The 25,698-nt window shown below is 40.7% G+C and overlaps 1 protein-coding gene across 6 annotated transcripts in view; it reads right to left on the bottom strand.

Annotated features, from left to right (window-relative positions):
- The window catches only part of REPS2 (RALBP1 associated Eps domain containing 2), a 233,700-nt gene that overhangs the window by 38,954 nt on the left and 169,048 nt on the right, over positions 1–25,698 (bottom strand). For all 6 annotated transcript variants that reach the window (XM_030848155.2, XM_030848153.2, XM_060292272.2 and 3 more), the window contains exon 14: positions 24,788–24,849. In XM_030848155.2, the coding sequence (XP_030704015.1) occupies positions 24,788–24,849 (62 nt within the window). The remainder of the gene's footprint in view (positions 1–24,787; positions 24,850–25,698) is intronic.

The raw sequence follows: 25,698 nt of genomic DNA on the forward strand, positions 1-25,698 counted from the left end.
CTAGCGGGAAAGGCAGAGAATGAGCAGGCAAACAGGCTTCAGGGGAATAAGGACTACAGCGAGGGTGTGCGGGGGCTACAACAGCAGCCGGCCTTGTGGGTCACCAACACTCAGGCAAAGGTGACATCCCGGCTGCGAGCTGGGTGCAGAGGGGCACTGCACAGGGGGGGCGAGAAAGGAGGATTGAGGGGCCTCCCAGGCTCTGACACCCGGGAGGGCAGGCTGGGGTACCACGAGAGCACGGAGGCCAACCTCCGCAACAGGAACCGAGGGAGAAGCAGGTGGGAAGGGGAGCCTGCTTTGGGACACACTGAGTTTGAAGTACCCGGAAGCATCCAAGTGAAGTCGGTCAAGAGCCATTCACGGTCAGGCTCCCCCACCTTCTCGGGGGTTCGGACAGATGGCATCACACTCCAAGATGCACTAGTCCAATGTCAGCTTTCTGAATGGCTGAGCAAGGACCTGACAGGCACCTAGTGCAGGGCTGCCCGTGACCTGTGCTGAAGAACAGGACCTGGACCTGAGGCCCGCACTCGCCTTCCACGGCCAATCCACGGCCTGCCCTGCTGCGGCCCACCCGCTCTCCACAGGGACCACAGGTTTGCGCCCACATGGCCCAGCAGCCAGGCAGAGAGGAGAGAAGTGACGGACCAGTCACCCCACCTTTCAGTTGGTCAGTTCCCCTCCGTATCATCAGGCAGGTGGAGAGAGGTGTCCGTCCTAATGCTCCCTTTCCTGGGGAGATGAGTGAAGTCTCCTTCTTGTGGAAATATTGAGGGAAATGATAAATTTCATCCTCTTTTCAACAAAAATGAGGATTCTGAGCACAGCAAAAGCAGGAGAGTGTCTGTATCACTGACTTCCTTTTCTTGTAAACATCTCTAAATCACCAACAACAATGGGGTGGGGCTTGGGAAGGATGAGGAGCAGTTGTGAGGCCTGAAAACTGTTTTCCATTTTAAAATTTACCTTCCTGGGCTTCCCTGGTGGCGCAGTGGTTAAGAATCCGCCTGCCAATGCAGGAGACACGGGTTCGAGCCCTGGCCCGGGAAGATCCCACATGCCGCGCAGCAACTAAGCCCGTGCGCCACAACTACTGAGCCTGCGCTCTAGGGCCTGCGAGCCCCAACTACTGAGCCCACGTGTGACAACTACTGAAGCCCACGCGCCTAGAGCCCGTGCTCCGCAACAAAGAGAAGCCACTGCAATGAGAAGCCCGTGCGCCGCAACGAAGACCGAACACAGCCAAAAGTAAATAAATAAATCAATTAAATAAAATAAAGAAATAGGAAAAAAAATTTAAAAAAAGATCCTCCATCATTTGGCTCCAATTTACCTCTGCATCATAACTGCATTAGTTTGCCAATCGGGAACCCACTCCAGGCACATAAGTATTACCTGAATCTTCAAACACACCACAAGTTTCTTCTCAATTCAATTCTATTTATTCTAGAACTTCTAGCCCAATGGTTCCCAAATACAGCTACACAAGAGAATTATCTGGGGAATTTTTATAAATTACAGACTTTTAGATACTACCCCAGACTTCTCTAATTAGAATCTCCTAGGGCTGGAACACTAGAACTTCTATTTTAACAAGCTCCCTGAGTGATTTTTATGTAGCCAGCCCAGACCAGCTAGGGACCACTGATGGCCCAAACTCTTCATTTAAGAAATGAGAAAACCAAGTCTCCAAGGTCCTGGTCTGGAAAAGGCCACAGGTGCTCCAGCAAAAACTAACCAGGCTTCTTAATTGTTTTCTTCTCCATTTACCATGGAGGCAATAGGTGGTATATGCAATATGGTTTCATAAACAAATAAATACATATTTGAAGCTGTGCAAAATTTTTACCAGTAAGACTTTTATTTAAAAGTCGAGGGACTTCCCTGGCAGTCCAGTGGTTGGGACTTCGCCTTCCAATGCAGGGGGTGCGGGTTCAGTCCCTGGTTGGGGAAGCTGGTATCCCATATGCCTCACGGCCAAAAAAGCAAAACATAAAACAGAAGCAATATTGTAACAAATCCAATAAAGACTTTAAAAATGGTCAACACTGGGCTTCCCTGGTGGTGCAGTGGTTAGGAATCCACCTGCCAATGCACGGGACACAGGTTCGAGCCCTGGTCCAGGAAGATCCCACAGGCCGCAGAGCAACTAAGCCCGTGCGCCACAACTACTGAGCCCGCACGCGCCACAACTACTGAAGCCCACGTGCCTAGAGCCCGTGCTCCTCCACAAAAGAAGCCACCACAGTGAGAAGCCTGCACACTGCAACGAAAGCAGCCCCCGCTTGCCGCAACTAGAGAAGGCCGGCGCGCAGCAACGAAGACCCAATGCAGCCAAAAGTAAATAAATAAATTAATTTTTTAAAAAAATGGTCAACATCAAAAAAAACTTTAAAAAAAAGAAACATGAATGTGTTTTAAAAAAATAAATACAAGTCGAATTTGCAACAAGCAAAGAGTCACATATTCATGCTACTGACAGATTAGAAAAAGAAACTTAAGCTTCATTTACCCCCCAAGAATCCAGGCAGATCCCAAGACAGAATCACAAAGGTCAAGGCTAATTTCTAGGCAGATGAGCAGATAATCCTGCTACTGTATCTAGGGGATCTCCAGCATCTTAGTGGTAGTCTCAGTGTCATTTGGTGCTTGACTTTAACCTGACCCCAATCTCTGCTGGTTAAGGACACACCAGAAAGCCCTGTGGTCAAACCCAGGCATAGAAGATGCAGAACCAACAGCCAGCAGCACAGTGGCCACAACAAACCCCACCATTCGACAGTCAGTCTCAGAGAGAAAATCCAGAGGACTGAGTTCTCTGTAAGAACAATTACCAAAATCCATGACCCAAGTCACTTATGAGAGACAAAAATGGAGCTGAAGTATAAGCACCTGGAGGGCAGGAGCTGGGTCTTGTTTCACTCTCGCTTTCCCAGTGCCGAAGCTAAAGACCAGCAAACAGCAGGTCCTCTCATCAATGTATGCAGTGAACTAGTAATGAATCCAACACTGTTTCATATTCCAGTGGACAAGTCAAAAACTTCATCCCATGGCAACTGGGGCCACAGAGCACAGCAGGTACAGGACACAGGCTTTGGAGTCAAATCCAGGCTTGGCACTGGCTTGGGCATGGGCTTAACCTCTCTGAGCCACAATTTCATCATCTGCAAAAGGGGATAATCCATCTAACTCCTAGCATTGTGAAGATTAAGTGAAACATCTGTCTCGGGTGCGAAGCACAGTAACCCAGTAGCTATTCACTAATGGCAGCTACTATCATAATCGGGAGTAAAATTACAATTGGTTTCCCAGGCACAGGATCTATTTCTGTAAGCAGAAGCTAACTCAACATGAGGGACTTTTCCCCTCTTGCCAAAAGATGAAAACCTTGACTGGGAGAGTGCTGACTCTGGCTTAGATAATAAGCAGATCCCATAGAGCAGGCTGCCCACAATCCAAATTTGTGCCACTGGATATTACTGCTACCAATACTGGAGGGAAGACATTTTTACAAATAAAAGCAGATTTCGTGGCTGCCTCAGTACAAACATCTCAGGCAGCTTGCACTGAGTATCTCTGGTGCCTTTACAGCAGGCCAGTCCAACATCAGGGACACTCGGGCGAACACTGACAGAGGAGCTCAGGGACAATTTCAACGAAGTGGATAATCAGCAACTATAATGGACAACTAGCCCCTGGATACGAAAGTCACAAAGCATAATCACTCAGGGATTCCTGGAACCTACTGGATTATGGACAACATCCACGAAACAGACTTCTTGTTACAACTAGAGGACTATGGGCACTGCATTTTGGTCTAAAAGAAAAATATTTGACCATAACTAGATTTTGGTTCTTTTCTAGTAATAGAACCAAGTCTGAGCCCCACCCTCTATTCATCCCATATGTAAAGCCATATTATAACACAGCCCAAAGAGTCAACAACACAGGTGATATACAGCAAGATTCTCCTGAGACCCATTTTCCCCACTGTAGGGTTGAAGAAAGATGCTATATGAACGCCCCTTGCCACACCAAACAGACTCTTACTAAAACAGGTACCCACCACCATCAAAATTCAAAGGCATCTGGTTACAAGGCCTTTAAAAATCTTTTGCTGGTCCCTCACACCTGACATACACAGACTGGCAACAATACAATATAAAAATTTCAAAGCGCCTCAAAGTCCTAGCTTCACTCGATGTTTTACCACACTTATAATTTTGAATTCCTTTCCCATTCCCATTGCTCTGTATTAGTGATGGAGTGTTTCAATAACATTTCTTCTAACTGCTGATAGCTCATACTTAGACTGTGATAAATGTCCCCTTTTGGGATGACACGGCCCTTCCTGCATGAGCCAGGTCCATCAGAGAAAAGTGGCTTTAGAAGAAACTCAATTAGAAATAGCTGGCTAGAGAGAGAGCTGTAAAAATTATGTAAGAGTTAGGAACCAGCCATAAAATAAATTCAGTATTGATGAGGATGTGGAAGTGAAATGAGAACACTGTTGATGGAGCATAAATCAGTACACTTTATAAAACCATTTGGCAGCATCCACTAAAGCCGAACATATGGTTACCATATAACCCAGAAATTCTACTCCTAGGGATAGACCCAAGAGAAATGAAAACATACATCCACTCAGAAACTCGTACATGAATATGCATAGCAGCATTATTTATAACTGCCAAAATTTGAAAACTACCCAAATATCCATCAACAGTAGAAAACAGTGACATAGAACGTCCCTGGTGGCTCAGTGGTTAAGAATCCACCTGCCAATGCAGGGGACACAGGTTCGAGCCCTGGTCCAGGAAGATCCCACAGGCCCTGGAGCAACTAAGCCCGTGCGCCACAACTACTAAGCCTGCACGCACCACAACTACTGAAGCCCACACACCTTGAGCCCATGGCTCCACAACAACAGAAGTCACCACAATGAGAAGCCCACGCACCTCAATGAAGAGAAGCCCCTGCTTGCCACAACTAGAGAAAGCCTGGCACAGCAACAAAGACCCGACACAGCCAAAAAAAAAAAGAAAGAGAAAACAGTGACATATTTGCATACACAACGGAATACTATACAGCAATGATCTACAACCGCATACAACAATCTGGATGGATCACACAAACAGCGTGTAAGCAAAAGAGGCCAGACACAAGAGTATATACTACATGGTTCCACTTATATAAGGCAGGAAACAAGTAAAACTCACCTATGCTGCTGCGAGTCAGAATAGTGGGAACCCTAAGAATAAGGGATAGGAACTGAAGGATAGCATAAGAGGGGCTTTCTAGGCACCAGTAATATTCTGCTTCTTGATTTGAGTGCCAATAACACACGTGGGTTGAGCTTGTGATAATTCACTGAGTTGAACACTCAATATGTACTCTTCAATACGCACATTATACTTGAATAAAAAGTTAAAAAATAAATCCAGTAAAGCCAATTTCCTGTAATGTCCTTAAAGTGCCACCTAGTGGCACAAGTTAAATGTAAACAAGAAGGAAGATTCATTTCAAGTTGGCTTGAAAGACATGGCCCCATTTCTCTCAGCACAGTTTGGGACTGGGCTGGAACAGTGCCCTAGATTTAAAAACAAACGAAAAAAACCCCACAAAACAACAAAAAACCTTTCCCCGGCACAGAGAATACTGACACAAAGATTCAGTGGCAAAATAAAGCTGTCTACCACAGGGCACACTGGTACCAATGAGCCAATGATGAGGCACATCCCTTCCCAGCTGCACCTGCGATCAACCATGTGGGAATATTTACAACCAGAGGTTGGCAACAGCTACAAATAGGGGCTTTTTCTTTTCTCAGAGAGAAGATTTACCAGCACACAAGTAAGGGATACCTACAGAACTTGCTGAGCAGAGCAGGGTATTCAGGAGGGAGACGGGAAGAAACAACTCCTTTATCGTGTTTTCCCAGGACAAGCTTCTTTCCCTCTTCCTCACCTTAAAGGCAAGGCCTTAGTTGGTTTCTTCTAGTTATGCTTCAGAAACACAGAGTTGAGAAGGACCACCCACAGCAAGCCTTGGAAGCTGCCAGGTGAATAAATGATATTTGCTCGAGGTTTTACTAGTAAGGTTGGAAAGACAGAGCATCTTGATCAGAAAAAGGTCCTCAAGGCAAAGCCGCAAACTATAGACACAGGCATTGCAATCCTTGTGTTAGGAGATGGTGGGTTAAAAGGCTGATGGGGGAACTGTCTTTCTGTTGATTCTTTTCCTTTTCATTTCCACTATTTACAGAAACAGGTGACATGTGGATTTGGCCTATAGATTGTAGTTTGTTGACCCCTGATGTAGGCAGAAGGCCAGTCGTGAAAGGTCACAGAAGGGAAAGAAGGTGGTTTAAACACAAGTAGTTTAGTAAGCCAGCCCGGCACTCATTCTGGGCTCGTGATCATGAAGTTCTGGCTGTCCTGAGTCTGTTCTTCTGTTTGCCAACTAGACTCCACCTCTGCTTCGCTGGGCCTGTACTGATAATTATAATAGTTCATTGTTGGTGAGAGCCAACCATGTGCCAGGCACCATCCTAAGTGCTTTACAGATATTAACTCGCTTAATTATCACAACCCGATGAGAGTAGACACTACAACTATCCTCATTCACAGATGATGAAACTGAGACACGGAGAGGCTAAGTAAATGTGTCCAAAGACACACAGCCAGTAAGAGGCAGAGAGAGGATTTGTACCCCAAGCCCACGTTCTTAACTACTCTGTCAGGCTGCCTCCCTGGGCCCACCCTCTGGGCATCCTCCACCATCCTCTCCTAGTGACACCACAGCACAGGGGGGCACCCTCCCATCCCATCCTGCTTCTCCCCTGACACTTAGGGGTGCTTCCTGCTTTTTATCACTGTGTGGGGGTGTCAGAGAAGAGAAATAAGGATTCCTTTGTTCAGGAACCTAGAAACCAGCCGTAGTTGACTCCCAGGGGAAACACCGGGCTACCTTGTTAGTTATAGGAAACATGGTGTCCAGCAATCGCCTACAATCCTTGAGCACAGAGCATGAGAAAATGGGTTTAGATTAGACACATGGAAAATGACACAGTTACATACATACACCATGAGAGACTACAGGATGGAAGGTGTTAGGCGTGGCCGCTTTCAGAGGGTGGGGAAGGGGAAAGGAGCTGGAGGAGAAAGAGCACATCACAACCCTTGTGATCCCACAGCTGTCAGCAAAGTGTGGGCCTCTCGTAAGCACATTTCATTAACACCTGATGAACTGATTAGATGAACTTAAGGCATCTTTCAGAGGAGTGATGCTAGCACAGTAAGCTTTACACAATAACATTACAAGCAAAATGTCATAAGGAGGGGAAACCTAGGAAAGAAAACAAGTTACCAGTGGTAGGATAAAGCTAATTTATTAAGAGGTTTCAGAACATAAAATGTATTGGTGATAATATGTCAACTCTGTTGTTAAGAAAAAAGAGGTGGGCTTCCCTGGTGGCGCAGTGGTTAAGAATCCGCCTGCCAATGCAGGGGACAAGGGTTCGTGCCCTGGCCCAGGAAGATCCCACATGCTGCAGAGCAACTAAGCCCGTGTGCCACAACTGCTGAGCCTGCGCTCTAGAGCCCACAAGCCACAACTACTGAGCCCGCGTGCTGCAACTACTGAAGCCCACGCATGCATAAATAAATAAATAAGAGAGAGGTTAAGAAAATAACTGTGAGACGTGGTTGCATAGCAGAGCATGGTGGGTGGAGCCGGCACTCTGAGCCTAGATAGTCAGGGTCAGAATCACAGCTTTAACGTGCTGTGGGTGACTCTGGGCAAATTTCTAGTTCTCTGTGCCTCAGTTTGCTTATCTGCAAAGTGACGATAGCAACAGAACCTACTGCACATGGTTGCTAGGATTAAATAAGTTAATGTTTATAAAGGACTTAGAAGAGCATCTGACACATAAACACTATACTTAAGTACATGATAAATTTATAAAATAAATAATCGCAAAGCCTCAATGGTTTGTACACTTCTAAAATCAATTCTGAAATGCATAAATAATAATTATTTATGATGTAAAACTTCTGCCTTTTTTTCCCTTTTTGAAAGCAGGATATGGATTACACTTGGCCTTCGGCTACACCAAATATGGCCCAGTGACCAAACTGTGCAACCTATTTTGGCAAAGCTGAACGTTAAGTCTTCCCTGGGGAAGGCACTTTAAACAATAAACGTTTTAGCTTAATATTAGGAAATATCGATACTTCATATTTAGAAAATGGGCAGAGAGACTGAAAATCCTTATTAACTTGTGCTCAGCATACCTATAGTTAATTTTTATGATGTGCGATGAATGATTTCTCTCTCTCTCTCTCTCAAGGTTTATCATTAAATTTCTAGCACCAGCCCAGAAACCTTTCCCAGCTCTCCTGTTCTACAAAAGCTGGTTCTGTCACTTACTAACGAAGAGGTCCCAAGTAGTTCACTTCTGCTTTCTGAACTTCAACTTCCTGTTCTGTAAAATGCTATGCAATGACAAAGGAGAGCATGAGCACAGAAGTGATAAAATTCGAAAGACTAAGACACACTCAGCAGCAAGACAAAGATCCCTGTGGGGCCAAATCACAAAGTGGCAGGCATATGCATAAAATAGATAACTAATAAGCACCTGTTGTATAAAAACAATAAAATCCAAAACAGCCAAAAAAACCCCAAGTGGTAGGCCAGGCTGAGGGTTCAGCAGCAGGTGGAGGCAGCTGAGAGCTCATACCCAGCAGAATAACAGGGATTTAAATGCCCCACATGAGGCAGGGTTCCCGCACCAAGCTCATTCCCTAAAGCCAGAGGCTAAGGTGACACTTCACTACCTATAAACCTGCAAAGCCACGAAGAAGCCTGTGAAGGTGCTCGGGGCTGCCTCCTAATGAAAGGAAGCAGAAACAGATACAACACTTTAGCCTGGTCTTGGGCTCAGCCACCATCTGGTGACATCTGCATGATCACTTACATCTGTACCAGATGGAAGTGCTGAACCTCAAGGAGAAGAATTGGCCCCAGACTAGAGGCCCATGGGCGCAGGGTGGTGGGGTATGGTTGGCAGGGACACCACTGAACTGCTAGGAAGAGAGGAGCTCGGAGAACTGAGAATGAAATTGAAACTCCGATACCAAATAAGACTGCTAAGCAAATTTCCAAAAAGCATGGAAGGAAAAAAGCCAGCAGTAAGAACAGCCTCCCAAAAATAAGATGAATTTACTCCTGACTAAAATGAAGACAGAACAAGTTGAAAATAACTTTAAAATAATTTTGTTTAGAACCCACAAAGTTAAAAGTAGGGAATGCATCCTGAAAAAGAACAGAGAACTATGAAACAGAAATTGGGAAAAGTGAAACAAGAACAGATTAACATAAAAAAGAATGGACTATAAAACCTGGAATCATAAACAGTTATAAATTTGGAAGTCAAAGATTTCATCCACAGCCAACCCAGAGAGATCATGACATAAAAAGATGAAAGTACCACTACTAGAAATAAAAGATGTGTTACCAGATATAGAAGCATAGCTAATGAGTTTGAGAAGAAAATAGAAGAAATAAGTAGAGAATCAAAACCTGCAGAGATATGACTAAGAGTGTTCTAAAATTAAAGACATGATTTTCCAGATGGAAAGTGCATACCAATCATCATCTAGAATAAATAAATTTAAATCTATGCCTAGACACATCACAGTGAAATTGCAACAGAACATCGAAAATAAAGTTTTAAAAGCCACCACAGAGAAAAGATAGTAACTCCAAAGGAACCCAAAATAGATTCACAGAATACTCAGCAGCAACAAAAATAAATGCCAGAAGAGAAGGAGATAATACATTCAAAATGCTGAGGGAAAATAATCTTCAACCTAGAATTCTATTCATATATGCAGCAAAATTACCACTTAATAGAAAGGGCAATAAGTTTACCATCCAGAGAACATGGATGAAAAAAACTACTAGGTTATGTATTTCAGTAAAAGGTTTATGTGAACCTCACAATTGCTGGAGTTATCCTAACTATACGATTATGCAATATTATATGCCTCATCACAAGTTCTGAGAGCATGGTCTCTTAAAAGTAGCTTCCAAAGGCCATTTTATTCTGATAGAGCTTTGACTTTGTTTTATTCTAGTTGTCATAACAGAGAGCATTTTTTCCCTTTCTCCCAATCTTTAATTGAAAGAGGAAATCTTTAAAAGAAAAACTCCCTAATTTCCCCACCAAAACAGCTATTTAAACTTCTACCAGTTACTGCAGTCCACTTCCAAATGCTCAACAGTAGATACGTGACATTTGTGATTGAAACGTATAGAGACCTTCAAGGATACCCAAATTCACAAATCTACCTCTCACAAAAAGTCTCCCCAAAATAGAGAATGTACTTATATAAACAATTTATCATAAGATGAGATAGCTAAATTATAGATGAATTACTTAAGCGACCCCTTTAGACCCCTAAAAAGAGTTAGTGGAAATTCACTGAGGAGTTAACTTCAAAGTTCAAAGGCCCAATGAGGAGCGAACACTGGCCAGCAACAAAGGAAAAGGAATTTAAACTCTGACCACAGCAAAGGGGCCGATCAGTGTCTTCTATGGACCTTCAAGATCACTCTCAGAGAGTAGAATATCTTACTATCAAAGTTCTACTGAATACTTTTATGTGGTACAATCAGTAAACATTTCTGTATTTGGATCTTTTCTACTATTTTCCCTGTAAACATTCTAATGGATGTCTAATACTCTATTGGGTGGATATACATACAATACTCTTAACCAGAGCCTTCTTCTTGGGCATTTGTATTGTCTGTATTGTTTTAATTTTTATCAATAATACTAAAATAAATGTCATCATAGAACTTTTCCTTTCTTTTGAACAAGCTCTTGGGGAAAATTCTAATGGCATTTGTTGATAGCTGGAAAACTCTGAGTGCTCCTTTTAAAAGGAGGGGATTTATACTTAATCTTTCCTCCTCTATTCCAATGCCAGTATTTCATCACTCTCTCTTCTCCTTGAACTTCTCACTACGGCCATTTCCTATGCCTTTTGAATTTCTCATTCAGTGCCAGCTGTATGAAAATAGTACTTTTCAAATTCCTTTAATAAATCCTTATAAAAGGACTTGGAGAGCTCTCAAAATTCTATCAACAAAGACTGGTCTAAACCACAACTGTTTCTTCATGCTACACCAACCTGGAAATATGATTAGCTTTTTGAGTAAACTATGAAACAATTCTAGAGCTAGGTACCATAGAGTAAAATGTACTGCCAAAATCAATATATGAAAAAAGGTCTTACACAAAGCAGAATAATCTACTTGAATCTTCAGCCTTGATAAATTCAAAACAATGTTATCTACAGTGAGGGAGAAATTTATCAGAACCTAATTTTAATTTAAAATACAGCCTTTTATTTTAACTAGAGGACAACACAAGAGGAGTTGTGTCAGTCAAGCTACAGGTTTGTCAATGTTGTTGATCATCTAAGAAACCCAACTTTTGGTTTCAATGATTTCCCTGTTGTTTTCCGATTCTCTATCTATCTCCACTCTATTATTTCCTTCTTTCTGCTAGCTTTGGGTTTAGCTAGCTCCTCCTCTTTTTTTTAATTGAAGTATACTTGATTTACAATATTATATTAGTTTAAGGTGTACAACACAGTGATTCAGCATTTTTACAGACTATACTCCATTTAAAGTTATTATAAAATAATGGCTATAATTCCCTGTGCTGCACCCTAACCCTAACCCTTGTTGTTAACCTATTTTATACATAGTAGTTTGTACCTATTAATCCCATACGCCTATCTTGCCCCTCCCCACTGGTATCCGCTAGTTTATTTTCTTTGTGAGTCTATTTCTATTTTACTATATACATTTGTTTACCTTTCAGATTCCACACGTAAGTGATAACACACAGTATTTGTCTTTGCCTGCCTGACTTATTTCACTAAGCATAATATTCTCTAAGTCCATCCATATTGCTATAAATGGCAGAATTTCATTCCTTTTTATGGATGAGTAATATTCCATTTTATATATATACACCACTTCTTTATCCATTCACTGTTGATGGATACTTAGGTTGCTTTCACACCTTGGAAATTATAAATAATGCTGCTATGAACACTGGGTGCATGTATCTTTCCAAATCAGTGTTCTCATTTTTTTTTGGATGTATACCCAGGAATGGAATTGCTGGATCATAAGGTAGTTCTATTTTTAGTTGCTTGAGGAACCTCCATACTGTTTTTCACAGTACCTGCACCAATTTGCATGCCCACTGACAATGTACAAGAGTACCCTTTTCTCCACATCCTAGCCAACATTTGTTATTTGTGGTCATTTTGATGACAGCCATTCTGACAGGTGTGAAGTGATGTCTCATCATGGTTTTGATTTGCATTTCTCTAATAATTAGCAACACTGACCATCTCTTCATGTGCCTGTTGGCCACCTGCAGGTCTGCTTTGGAAAAACATCTATTCAAGTCTTCTATCCATTTTTTTAGCCAGGCTGCTTTTTTAAAAATATTGAGTTGTGTGAGCTGTTTATTTATCTTGGATATTAGTCCCTTGTTGGTTATATCATTTGTAAAGTATTTTCTCCCATTCATTAGGTTGTCTTTTTGTTTTGCGGATGATTTCCTTTGCTGTGCAAAAGCTTTTAACTTGAATTAGGTCCCGTTTGTTTATTTTTGCTTTTATTTCTTTTCTCTTAGTAGACAGATCCAAAAATGTATTGCTTCTACTTTTGTCAAAGTGTTCTAGTTTTATGCTTTCAGGTCTTGCAGTTAGGTCTTTAATCCATTTTAAGTTTATTTTTGTACATAGTGTGAGAAAACGTTCTAATTTCATTCTTTTACATGTAACTGTCCAGTTCTCCCAACACCACTTACTGAAGAGACTGTCTTTTCTCCATTGTATATTCTTGCCTCCTTTGATGTAAATTAATTGGCCATGAGTGCATGGGTTTATTTCTGGGTTCTCTGTTCTGTTCCACTGATCTATGTGTCTGTTTGTGTACCAGTACCATGCTGTCCTGCTTACTGTAGCTCTGCAGTATAGTCTAAAGTTAGGGAGAGTGATACCTCCAGCTTCGTTCACTTTTTCTCAAAATTGCTTCAGCAATTTGAGGTCTTTTGTGGTTCCATATGAATTTTAGGATTCTTTGTTCTACTGTGGAAAATGTCATGGGTATTTTAATAGGAATTGCATTAAATCTGTAGATTGGGGCTTCCCAGCGCAGTGGATAAGAATCCTCCTGCCAATTCAGGGGACACGGGTTCAAGCCCTGGTCCAGGAAGATCCCACATGCTGCTGAGCAACTAAGCCCGTGTGCCACAACTACTGAGCCTGCGCTCTAGAGCCCGCGAGCCACAACTACTGAGCCCACGTGCCACAACTATTGAAGCCTGTGCGCCTAGAGCCCGTACTCTGCAACAAGAGAAGCCACTGTAATGAGAAGCCCACACACCGCAACAAAGAGTAGCCCCCGCTTGCCCCAACTAGAGAAAGCCCGTGCACAGCAACAAAGACCCAATGCAGCCAAAAATAAATAAATAAAAAATTTTTAAAAATCTGTAGATTGCTTTGGGTAGTATAGACATTTTAAAAATATTAATTCTAACAATACAAGAATATAGGATATCTTTCCATTTCTTTGTATCATCTTCAATTTCCTTCATCAACGTTTTATAGTTTTCAGAGTATAGGTCTTTCACTTTCTAGGTTAAATTGATTCCTAGGTATTTTGTTCTTTTTGGGGCAACTGCTTTTTGGTTGTTTTTTGGTGTTTTTTTTTTTTCTTTGCTCTTGCTTTCCAATAGTTCATTATTAGTGTATAGAAAATCAACAGATTTCTGTATATTAATCTTGTATCCTGCAACTTTACTGAATTCATTAATTAGTTCTAATAGTTTTGAGGTGGAGACTTTAGGGTTTTCTATGTATAGTATCATGTCATCTTCAAATAGTGAGTTTTACTTCTTCCCTTCCAATTTGGATGCTTTTTATTGATATTTCTTTTTCTTCTCTGATTGTTGCTGTCAGAACTTCCAATACATTGTTAAATAGAAGTGGTGGAGAGTGGGCATCCTTGTCTTGTTCCTTATCTTAGAGGAAATGCTTTCAGCTTTTCACCACTGAGTATGATGTTAGTTGTGGGATTGTCATAAAGAACCTTTATTATGTTGAGATATGTTCCCTCTATACCAACTATGATGACAGTTTTTTTTTTTATCATGAATGGATATTGAATTCTGTCAAAGGTTTTTTATGCATCTATCGAGATGATTACATGATAGTGATCCTTCCTTTTGTTAAGATGGTGTGTATTACACTGATTTGTGAATACTGAACCATCCTTGCATCCCTGGAAAAAATACCAGTTGATCATGGTGTATGATCCTTTTTATGTATTGTTGAATTGAGTTTGCTAATATTTTGTTGAGAATTTCTGCATCTATATTTATCAAAGATGTTGGTCTGTAATTTTCTTTTTTTGTAGTGTCTTTGTCTGGTTTTGGTATCAGGGTCATGGTGGCCTCACAGAATGAATTTGGGAGTGTTGTTCTGTCCTCTTAAATTTTTTGGAATAGTTTGAGGATAGGTAGTAGTTATTCTTATGTTTGGGAGAATTCTCCTTTGAAGACATCTGGTCCTGGGCTTTTGTTTGCTGGGAGCTTTTTTAATTACAAATTCAATTTCACTACTAGCAATAGGTCTGTTCAAATTGTCTGTCTCTTCCTGATTCATTTTTGGCAAGTTTTATGTTTCTAGAACTTTGTTCATTTCTTCTAGGTTGTCCAATTTGTTGGCATATAACTGTCTATAGTATTCTCTTATGATTTTTTGTATTTCTGTAGTATTGGTTGTTATTTCTCCTCTTTCATCTCTTATGTTGTTCATTTGGGTCCTCTCTCTTTCCTTCCTGATGAGCCTGGCTAAAGGCTTATCAATTTTGTTTATCATTTCAAAGAAACAGGTCTTGGTTTCATCTTTTCTTTTTTTTTTGGTCTATTTATTTCCTCTCTGATCATTATTATTTCCTTCCTTCTGCTCATTTTGGGCTTTGTTTGTTCTTCTTTTTCTAATTCCTTTAGAACGCTTAGGTTAAGTTGTTTGAGATTTTTCTTGTTTCTTGAGGAAGGCATGTATCCCTCTAACATCCCTTCTAGAACTACTTTTGCTGCATCCCACAGACTGTAGAAAGCTGTGCTTCTATTTTCATTTGTCTCATGGTATTTTCTCATTTCCTCTTTGATTTCCTCATTGTCCCATTGGTTTTTTAGGAGTGTGTTGTTTACTCTCCATGTGTTTGTGCTTTTCCTGTTTTTTTCTGTAATTGATTTCTAGTTTCATACCGCTGTGGTTGGAAAAAATGCTTGATATAATTTCTATCCTCTTAAATTTGTTGAAACTTCCTTTGTGCCCTAGCTTGTGATCTATCCTGGAGAACATTCCATGTGCACTTGAAAAGAATGTGTATTCTGGTCTTTTCAGATGCAATGTCCTTACTATTAAGTCCAACTGCTCTATTATGTCATTTAAGACCACTGTTGCCTTAATGATTTTCCATCTGATCTTTCCATTGATATATGGGGGGTGTTAAAGTCTCATACTGTTATTGTATTATTGTCAGTTTCTCTCTTTATGTCTGTTAATATTTCCTTTATATATTTAGGTGCTCCTGTATTGGGTACATATATATTAACAAGTATAATATCCTCCTCTTGTATTGATCCCTTTGTCATATAAAATGCCCTTCTCTGTCTTTTTTTATAGCCTTTGTTTTAAAGTCTACTTTGTCTGATATGAGTGTTACTACCCCTGCTTTCTTGTCATTTTCATTTGCATGAAATATCTTTTTCCATCCCCTCATTTTCAGTCGGTGTGTGTCTTTGGCTCTACACTGCATATCTTGTAGACAGCATGTACGTGGGTCTTGTTTCTATATCCAATCAGGTACACTATGTCTTTTGATTGGAACGTTTAGTCCATTCACGTTTAAGATAATTATTCACATGTATATTCTTATTGTTATTTTGTTAATTGTTTGGTGTTTTTTTAGGTCTTTTTTGTTCCTTTCTTCTTTTGTTCTCTTGTGATTTGATGACTATATTTAGTGTTATATTTGGATTCCTTTTTATTTTATGTGTGTACATCTATTATAGATTTTTGGTTTGTGGTTACCATGAAGTTTTTATATAGCAATATATAAAATATGCTATAAATATCATATAATATATGATTGTTTTAAGTTGCCCATCTCTTAATTTCAAATGCATTTTAACAACTCTGCATTTGTACATCTAGTTGTTTTGTGTATCCCTTAAGGCCACTTGGTTTTTTAAGAGTATGTCATCTAATTTCCACATATTACTGAATCTTCCAGTTTTACTTCTCGTACTGATTTCTACTTTCATTCCACTGTGGTCAGAGAAGATACTTTGTATGATTTCAGTCTTTTTAAATGTACTGAGATTTGTTTTGTGGCCTAACATATTTTCTATCCTGGAGAATGTTCCATGTGCACTTGAGAAAAAATGTGTAGGCTGCTGTTGTTGAGTAGAGTGTTCTATAGACGTCTATTAGGTATCTATTTCATTACTGGTCTTCTGTCTAGTTGTCAATCCATTAATGAAAGTGATATATTAAAGTCTCTATTATTGTAGAACTGGCTATTATTCCCTTCAGTTCTGTTGGTTTTGCCTCACATATTTTGGTGCTCTGTTGTTAGGTGTGTATATGTTTATAATTTTTATCACATTAATGGATTGACTCATTTATCAACACATAATGTCATTCTAAGTCTCCTGTAACAATTTTTGTCTTTAAGTTTATTTTGGTCTGATATTAGTATAGCCACCCCAGCTCTCTTTTGGTTACTATTTGCATGTAATATCTTTTTCCATCCTTCCACTTTCAATCTATTTGTATCACTGGATCTAAAGTGAAGTCTATTGTAGACAGCACATATTTGGATAGTTTTTAATGCATTCTGTCTGTCCCTGCCTTTTTTTAATATATATATTTTCTTTTAATGTATTTTTATTGAATTTGTTACAATATTGCTTCTGTCTTTTATGTTTTGGTTTTGGGCCATGAGGTATGTGGGATCTTAGCTCCCTGACCAGGGATCGAACCCACACCCCCTGCAGTGGAAGGTGAAGTCTTAACCACTGGACCGCCAGGGAAGTCCTGTCTCTGCCTTTTAATTGGAGATTTTAATCCATACAATTTAAAGTAATTACTAATAAGGAAAGATTTACTTTTGCCATTTGCTGTTTGTTTTCCAGGTCTTATACCTGTTTTCTTCTCAATTCCTCCATCACTATCCTCTTTTGTGATTAACTGATTTTTTTTTTTAGTGTAACATTTTTATTACCTTCTCATTTTTTCCATTTTTTTTTTAGTTTTTTCCTTAGTAGTTACCCTAGGAATTAGTTAATATCTTAACTTTATAACAAGTTTGAATTAATACCAACTTCATATCAATAGTATAGAAACCTCTGCTCCTACACAGCCCTGCTGCCTCCTTATATTACTATTGTCACAAATTACATCTCTATGCATGTGTGCCCATTAACACAGATTTTAAATTATTGTTTTAAGCATTTCCCTTTTAAATCATATAGAAAAACAAAGGAGTTACAAACTAACAATGCAACACTACTGGCTTTTATACTTACCTATGTAGCTACCTTTACGTTTCTTCATTTCTTTTTAGAGCCTCAAGGCACTGTCTAATATCCTTTCATTTCAGCCTGGAGGACATCCTTTAGCATTTCTTACAGGGCAAGTCTACTAATGACAAATTCCTTGAGGTTTTGCTTATCTGGGAATGTTTCAGTCTCCAGTGACACCGTCTGTGGGGGTGTAAAGTGCCTCCCCAGGCGATCTGCTGCCATCAGTCACAGTTGAGAGACTAGATTCCCCCTTTGGTCTCTGCTGAAGCCATGTTTGCTGACTAGGAAAGCACCACTCTGGGCTGTCTACTGCTACCACATGAGGAGCAAAATACCAGCCTCTCCAGTAGGTCCCTGCTGACATCAGAGGGGGGAGCATCCATGGTGTTTGGCTGGGGTACAGCAAGTATTGTTAAAAAGGTCTATATCCAGCTTAGCTACCTCCTTCCCAGTGCTTTGGCTGGGGAGTATATGTTTTTGTTTGCATCTGTCAGTGGTTCTGGGTTGCAGGCTCCTCCAGTGCCCAGTCCAGGATATATGAAAGATTTGTTAAAACTCAGGGGACTCACTACTATGCTATTCCTCAACTCCTGAGGCCCTAGTCAGCCTGCTTTCCTCTTTACATCTTTTGAAATCCTCTTTCTGCCATATTATGCCTAGAGTTTTTAGTTGTACTTAGCAGTGGGAGAGCAGGGAGAAATTAGTCTAAGCCATCTTGTCCTCAATTGTGTTTTGTGATGTTTCATCTATACTTGCAACAAAATTTTTCTTGGACCGAGGAATACAACACATGATCAGAAACTTTAAGCACTAAAAGGATCTATCTAGTCTAATCTTCTCATTTTCTAGAAGAGATAGTAGGTCCGTCACATGAATTTGCTTACTTCCCATAAAGCCATAGAGCTTCATAATAGTAAGGCTAAGAATAAGACCACGGACAGACACATTTGTATAATGCTGTACAGCTTTCATTACGTTCTTTCATCATCGCAGATGAAGATAAATCCTGGACCTAGATCTTCTTTCCTTAATCACTGAAACACTCACTAACATACTGTGATTTTCAGCTAATCTTCAGCATGCACCGTAGGACAGAAGAGAGTAACACTTTGGAAGAAAATGAAGATGGCATCTTAGGTGATATATGTTTGTAAATTCTCTTCAAAATAATTACTGAGTTTCTAATACATAAGTACATAGAAGACTACCTCTTGACATATACTAAATTTATATTTTGATGAGTGAAAATCAGGATGCCGTATATACCTTGGAAAGCTTACAAATATGCTTCATCTACATAACCAATATATTAAGGTGATTTAGTAACTAATGTACATTACATGACATCATCTGAACACATTATAGCAAAAGATCTCATGATATGTGATATACGCCCACAGGGTTCTAATTTAATAAAGAAAAAAGCCACAAAGTTTTAGAAGCAGTAACATTTCTATGTTGTTTACATTTCAAGAATGTTTCTTGCTGTTTTCTTATAGATATTTGAAAATTGCCAGTGAGATAATACTTCATTTTACTCTCCTGAAAATGGATTTAGTATGAATTTAAAATGGATTCAGTATGCATGCTATACTTTAATCAAATTTACATTTTAAAAACATATTACATAACCCTGTAAGAGACTTACATAATCACTAGTAATGCCAAAAAAGAGAGAGAGCTCTAAAACTCTTAAACGTCTCCCAGGAGAATTTACTATTTTGTATCATCAACTATATTAACTTAAGGAAAACAGTCTTGAAATGAAAAGATACTCATTTACAAGGACAATGTATTTTTTTTTTAAAAAAAGCATGGAGTATCAAATATTTCAGAACTTCAGGGCCTACAAACTGCCATTTGAGTTTAAGTGAGCCTCAGTCTTCCCTTGCAAATTAAATGAAGAGAGTATTTTATATCAACTTGTATCTAAGAAATTTGGCTTTGAAGTAAAGCGGCATGCCCAGCATATCCCTACTGGATTCAGTACAGCCTTAGAGACCTGATCCTAGCCAGATGGCAAAGTCAGATGACACATTAGCTGAATGGACTATGGAGTCCTTTCAAGGCCATCTGTGTTCATGGCTAGTCCTTCACAACAGTACACAGAGGACTGGAGGCACACAGCGACTAGTCATTCCAGCAAGACCTTCCCATCATGCCCCCTGACCCTGCTGAAATCAGTTATCACCAGAAGCCCGGGACCCCCAGGACATTCATTGTGATCAGGGTCCCTGTCCCCACAGGGTCTGGATATATCCCCTAACCGGACTTCGTGTCTCCCACCCTCCCCAGCTTGAGAAAGCCTCCCACCGTGCCCTTTAAGAACTCGCGGTGGAGCATCAACAGATCCCCTATATTCTCAACTTCTTCTTTGAACATTCCTTCCTCTCACCTTAATCCAGTGCCTCTCAATCCTGACTGCACTTCAGAATCACCTGGGGAGCTTCTACAAACTCCTCAGTAGGTTGCAAGCTCCCCCAAACGATGCTGGTGTCCGCAAGGGTGAGCGCTGCTGTGCTGAGTGACACCCTGTGCTGTCCCCTCAGCAGCTGCTCCCCAGACAGAACTCTCTCATCGGGGGCCTTTCCTCTCCCACAGCTCTGGCACCACCGGGACTAAAGTGAGCAGGCTGGCTGCTCTTCACTGCCACCTCCGAACATGAAATCTCTCTCGTCTAAAACCTCCTAGCTTTCCAAATTGCGGGCAGTTCCTCCAACACACAGGGACCTCTTGTACACCTGTTTCTTTGCATTTGCTTTTTCTCTACAGTAATGTTCTGAACCCCTCAGCCATTAAAAAGAAAAGTTCTCTTGATTCTGTAAAACTCATTTCACTGGTAACCTTGGCCCTTGCATGAAGCCCTCTTGGTCTCTCTGAGCTTAGAAGTATTGCTAAAATGCTTCCTTCATAGCACTTTCATCCCACAATGCTATTGTAGCACTCACTGCATTGCTCGCGAAGAGCACTTGCCGTTATAAAGTGAGAAATTAGTGGTATAAGTAGGAAAATTCAGAGCACATGAGTCTATAGGGAGCTGCAATTCATCAAATGTGGTGCTAACACAAAACTGAAAATATTATCCTTTGGACCAAAAAAAAAATCTCCTCTTTATTAAAGATAACTACACTGAAGCTGTGGCTCTATCACAATTGCTATAAGAAATCTGGCCCGAGATCAACACTATTAAAGGGATTTGGCTATTGAAGTACCACACAGGCCCCGAGCAGCAAACAGACCTACAGGACAAGCACCAACCCTGTGAATGGCATTTTACTCAGTTCATATGCACACAATGAGCTAATAAGTTTAACTAACTCTCATTTTAACACTGCTCCATATGAAACAGTTACCTCTAATTGCTTTTTAATCATTTACACTATGAATCAGTCTTTTAAAAAAAAAAGTGTCACCTCTGGCCTCTAGCCTGAGCCAAAATACTACACCCTGCTCTCCGGCCTGTCCACAGGAAAACGTGGGACCAAAACATTTGATTCTTTATATGCTCACTTGGTCCTTCTTGATCTTACCTATATAGCATGAAAAATAAGATCAGTTTCTTTGAATTTATTCCTTTTCCTAACTCCAAGGCCCCATTTGTATAACTTAATCCAGATGTTCATACCATGGTGGTGCCTGGTCTAAGTAAGGGCCAGTGAGGCTGCATTTTATGCTGAAAACCTAAATCTCATCTCTCACTTGATAAAATTAGAGACAGACTTTTGGTGTATGTATGTATGTATCTATCTATCTATCTATCTGTATATATATATAAACATATATATATATATATATATCTTTGTGCACGTATCTGCAACTGTACAAACTCTCTTACATACTTAAAAACTGATAGTGCATTACTGATTGGCCACATAGTTTTTTAAATAGTGTTCCTCTTGGGGGAATAAAATGTTTTCTTTATTATAATCTAGTCTTGCCCATTTATCAAGTTATATAATATGAAAATGTTAAATCCACAAACTTTTAATCTTAATCTCTTCTCAAAGCTACTAATAAATACAATGATTTTAACTATACCAGGCTTCCTGGTTTCTCCCCTAAGTACTACAGTTTAAGTCCTACAAAAGAAGTCTCTGTAGTTAAGTATATATATATTTTTTTCCAAAGTCACCTTGATTGTCCATATATACCAAAGAACAGTCAAAAAAATTTTAACATAGCAAAAGAATAACTCAGAGTATTTAAGTTCTCTATAAATAAAATTTGTTGCTTTTCTGTTCCTTCTTCCTCTCTCATGAGGAAGCAATGAAGAAAACACAACAAACCTAAAACACAACAATTTGAAATCCCAAGCTAATGTGTGGTAAACTTTCTTTTTCATTTTCACCTCTTCTAGGGAAACCTATTGGCATAAGATATAAAAATTTAACTTTAATCACATAATATATAGATGAGGTGACAGATTAAAGATGTTTGGAAATGTTCTTACCAATACCTTAAGGCTGGTGTATAATCATGTGCTACGCCCTCAGGATATTAACAGTATTTTATAAATAAAGGGATGAATGGTCACAAGCTAGAAAGCTGCCAGCTTTAACAAAATTGAGCAGGTTGGGGCTTCCCTGGTGGCACAGTGGTTGAGAGTCCGCCTGCCGATGCAGGGGACACGGGTTCGTGCCCCGGTCCGGGAAGATCCCACGTGCCGTGGAGCGGCTGGGCCCGTGAGCCATGGCCGCTGAGCCTGCGCGTCCAGAGCCTGTGCTCCGCAACGGGAGAGGCCACAATAGTGAGAGGCCCGCGTACCACAAAAAAAAAAAAAAAAAAAAAAAATTGACCAGGTTGCTTTACTGTAAGACTTCAAAGCCCTTAATGAGCTGGCGTGCACTGCAAATCTCCCAGAGCAGGTACAGAGGCAGCAAATCTGTCTTACCACACAGCCCTATTAATATCTCCCAGGAGAAGGCTTCATCACAAGTAGTTTGGGAAAGACTGAAACATATAGGTGCTCCATACAGATGGTTAGGTGACTTTCTCCTGGGGCCAACAGTAGGAATTTGACACGGCACAAAGACTAAACACCACCATGTGTGGATCAGCCAGGACTTCCTCTGTTGACCGTGTGTGTCCCACGTACAGTGGGCGAGGAGGGGAGTGTAGGGGAGCGAAGTGGTGGAGGGCTCTTCTGCCTGCTTTTCGTACACACCTGTTTCTATAGTCTGAAAACTCCATAGTTAGGCAGCTGAGCTGGAGGCTTGGGCGGAGTGCTAGGCTCACTGTTTATACATTGTGATGGGAAATCTGATAGACAAACAAGCAGTCTCTTTCGTTAACAGTTGACTTCAGAATTCCCAGGTCCCCACCAGCTCCTCAGTCACCAAGCCCCAGAGCAGGCAGGAAGCCCACCTAGAGCAGCTCAGATGAGGACTGCTGATAGCGGCAGCACGGTTCACAACCGGGAACTAACTACTGTCACTTGTGCAGCAGGAGAAACATAAGGAGGTTGGTCACAAAAGCCCTTTCAGACAAGTGTTCCAAGCATTCATCCAGGTGGCTCCCAAGTCCTGGTCTGAAACCAGCAGCTGGTAGATAAGCACCTCTGGAACGCCCACTAATGTTGCTGTGACAGGCTTGCTGTTGGTGTAAATCAGGAGCATCAGCTCATCTAGGTCCTCCTGGGGGACATGGTGAAAGCCTCAACTGCCAGCGCAATGGAGCCCTGTCTTCCTGTACACACGGATACTTTGACTCCAACAATGGGAAGGGGGAGGAAGCTTCAGGAGATGGACCTTGGCTCTACTGTTTACTAGCTATGTCACCTTGGGTAACTTGCTTAACCCCTGTATGCTTCAACTTCTTCATCTGTTTTTTTTTGGTTTTTTTTTAAGGTTAATATTTATACCTACACTTCATAGGGTTTTTGTGAAGATTAAACAATGCATTGAAAGCACTTAGCACAAATGCGTGCTCTACTACAGATGCTCAGTAAACACAGCTAATAATTTAAATGAGTAGAAATCACAGGCAAGGAAGGGCAAGGATGGAACTAAAGCTTGGCAGTAGTAAATAGCAGGGGCTCAATAAACACTTGTTGACTGGTTAATTAACCTCTCGTAAAGCTAACACTGGAATATTGAAAAAACGGTTCTCACTTATTTATATGTGGGTCAGGAGGAAGAGGGGTTTAATTACCCTTCAAACTGAAGGAGGAAGCCCATGTCTCATGGTATTTGCATCTCGAGGTTGAGTGGACACTAAAGACCACCTAATTCTCTAAAAGAAGGACAAGCCAATGTTTAAAGTGGTTTCAGTGACTCAGCGAGTCCTGAGATGCACCATATGGAAACGTATGCTCTGAACTACCCAGAGCAATGAGGTAGAAACTGGGTCGCTTTATAGAGAAATTTCTCAACATTTCCTGCCCAAAGTCAGAGAGAGTCTTTAAAGATAGTTTCTTCAGGAGCAATTAATGAAAGGAAGGATCTGTAGCACTCTTTACCACACTCCACGGATTTGCTGTTTTGCTTCTCATTTTCAACTCTACAAAGAGTGTTCATGTAAAAGGCCATAGTAGCACACGTCAACAAGGCGGAATTGATTCACAGGTGAAACAGATTCGGGTGATACAGTCTCCCAACGCTGCTGATTCAGCTTTTTGTCCCGAAGGAAAATACCATCCTAAAAAAAGCACTGTGGGCACACTAACTCCATGCTGAGGACCATTTATTTTTAGTTTATGCAGAATTAACACAGCTCCTAAAACACTGAGGAAAATATAGGCACTCAGACTGCACATACTACACAGAAAAGCCACGTTCCCCAGCACCAATCGGAGAGGCACCCCTTCTGCTCCTCTCTCTGTAATGAAGACCACATGCAACCCTCTACAGCCAAGACTGAACTGTTTCACACATTTGCTTGGTTGCTTATTGAGGAAACTGTCCCCTTTCCACATGAGGCTGGGGGCTGGCTGGATAGGAAGAAATTCAACCCCACTCTGCTCTCCCGGTCCAGTCCAGACATCATCTTGGGAACCTGACCAGCCAGTTCTGTGGTGATCAACCCTCGCAAAGGAACCACAGTGGGAGGACAACTGCCTACTGACAGTTCTCAGAAACCAACGTCGTCTCCTACCTGCGATGGACAAGGTCTCGGAGGAAGTGCGGGTGGTGGAGGTAACAATCCTGACTTAGAAGCTGAAAAGAAAAATACACACTGTTAAGGACCACCGAAAACAACACACAGCACTCTTCCACTTGTTAACTGGGAAGAGCTATCGCATTTAACAATTTTAAATTTTTAAAATCTATCTGAGGGCTTTTTTTTCCTTAAAAAAAAAATGAGTACATGCTATTTCCAATCCCTTTTTCATTTTCCTCCTATCCAAAATCCAAATATCTATATAGGCTGTTGTGATTAAGACAGTGTAAAACAGTAAGGAAATGACACTCTTTGATCAAAAGACTGGAACCCAGCACGGACGGGAAGGACAGTCAATCCCCAATTAATCTGATGTTAATTATTTAGTTTCAAATACTCTAGGCCCTTTGACTCCTCTCCTATTTCTCCCAAGCTCTCAGCCATTACACTGCTCATTAGCTTGAGCTGGGAGCCAGAAATCCAGAATCCCAACAAGGCAGCACTGCTGCCCTGTGAGTGGGTCTGAGAGCAGTAGGAGAGGCTGCAAATGATGGACTAAAATGATATTTAGGGATTCTTCAAAGATCTCAATTTCCTTTTCGCCCTCTGATCCTTATTATCAGGGATAATTAAATCTGTTTCTAAAAAAATCTGGCCCCATTTGAAGCATCTTCTGAAAGAAAGTTTCATTCTAACCTTTTAAAAAATTTTTGTGAGATGCAGAGAAAGCTGGAGTTAAGCCAAGAATGTCTGAGTTGTAATTTAACAATGAAAACAAACATCTGCTATCGAATTATAAATAAGGCCCATGATCACACGCAAGAAATAAGTTTATCATCACACACTGGCCAAGTTAAACCACATTCTTTACAAACTCCTTAGAAAAGCACACCATGCTCTATATA

This window comes from Globicephala melas, chromosome X (genome assembly GCF_963455315.2).
Source record: "Globicephala melas chromosome X, mGloMel1.2, whole genome shotgun sequence".
Classification (NCBI taxonomy): domain Eukaryota; kingdom Metazoa; phylum Chordata; class Mammalia; order Artiodactyla; family Delphinidae; genus Globicephala; species Globicephala melas.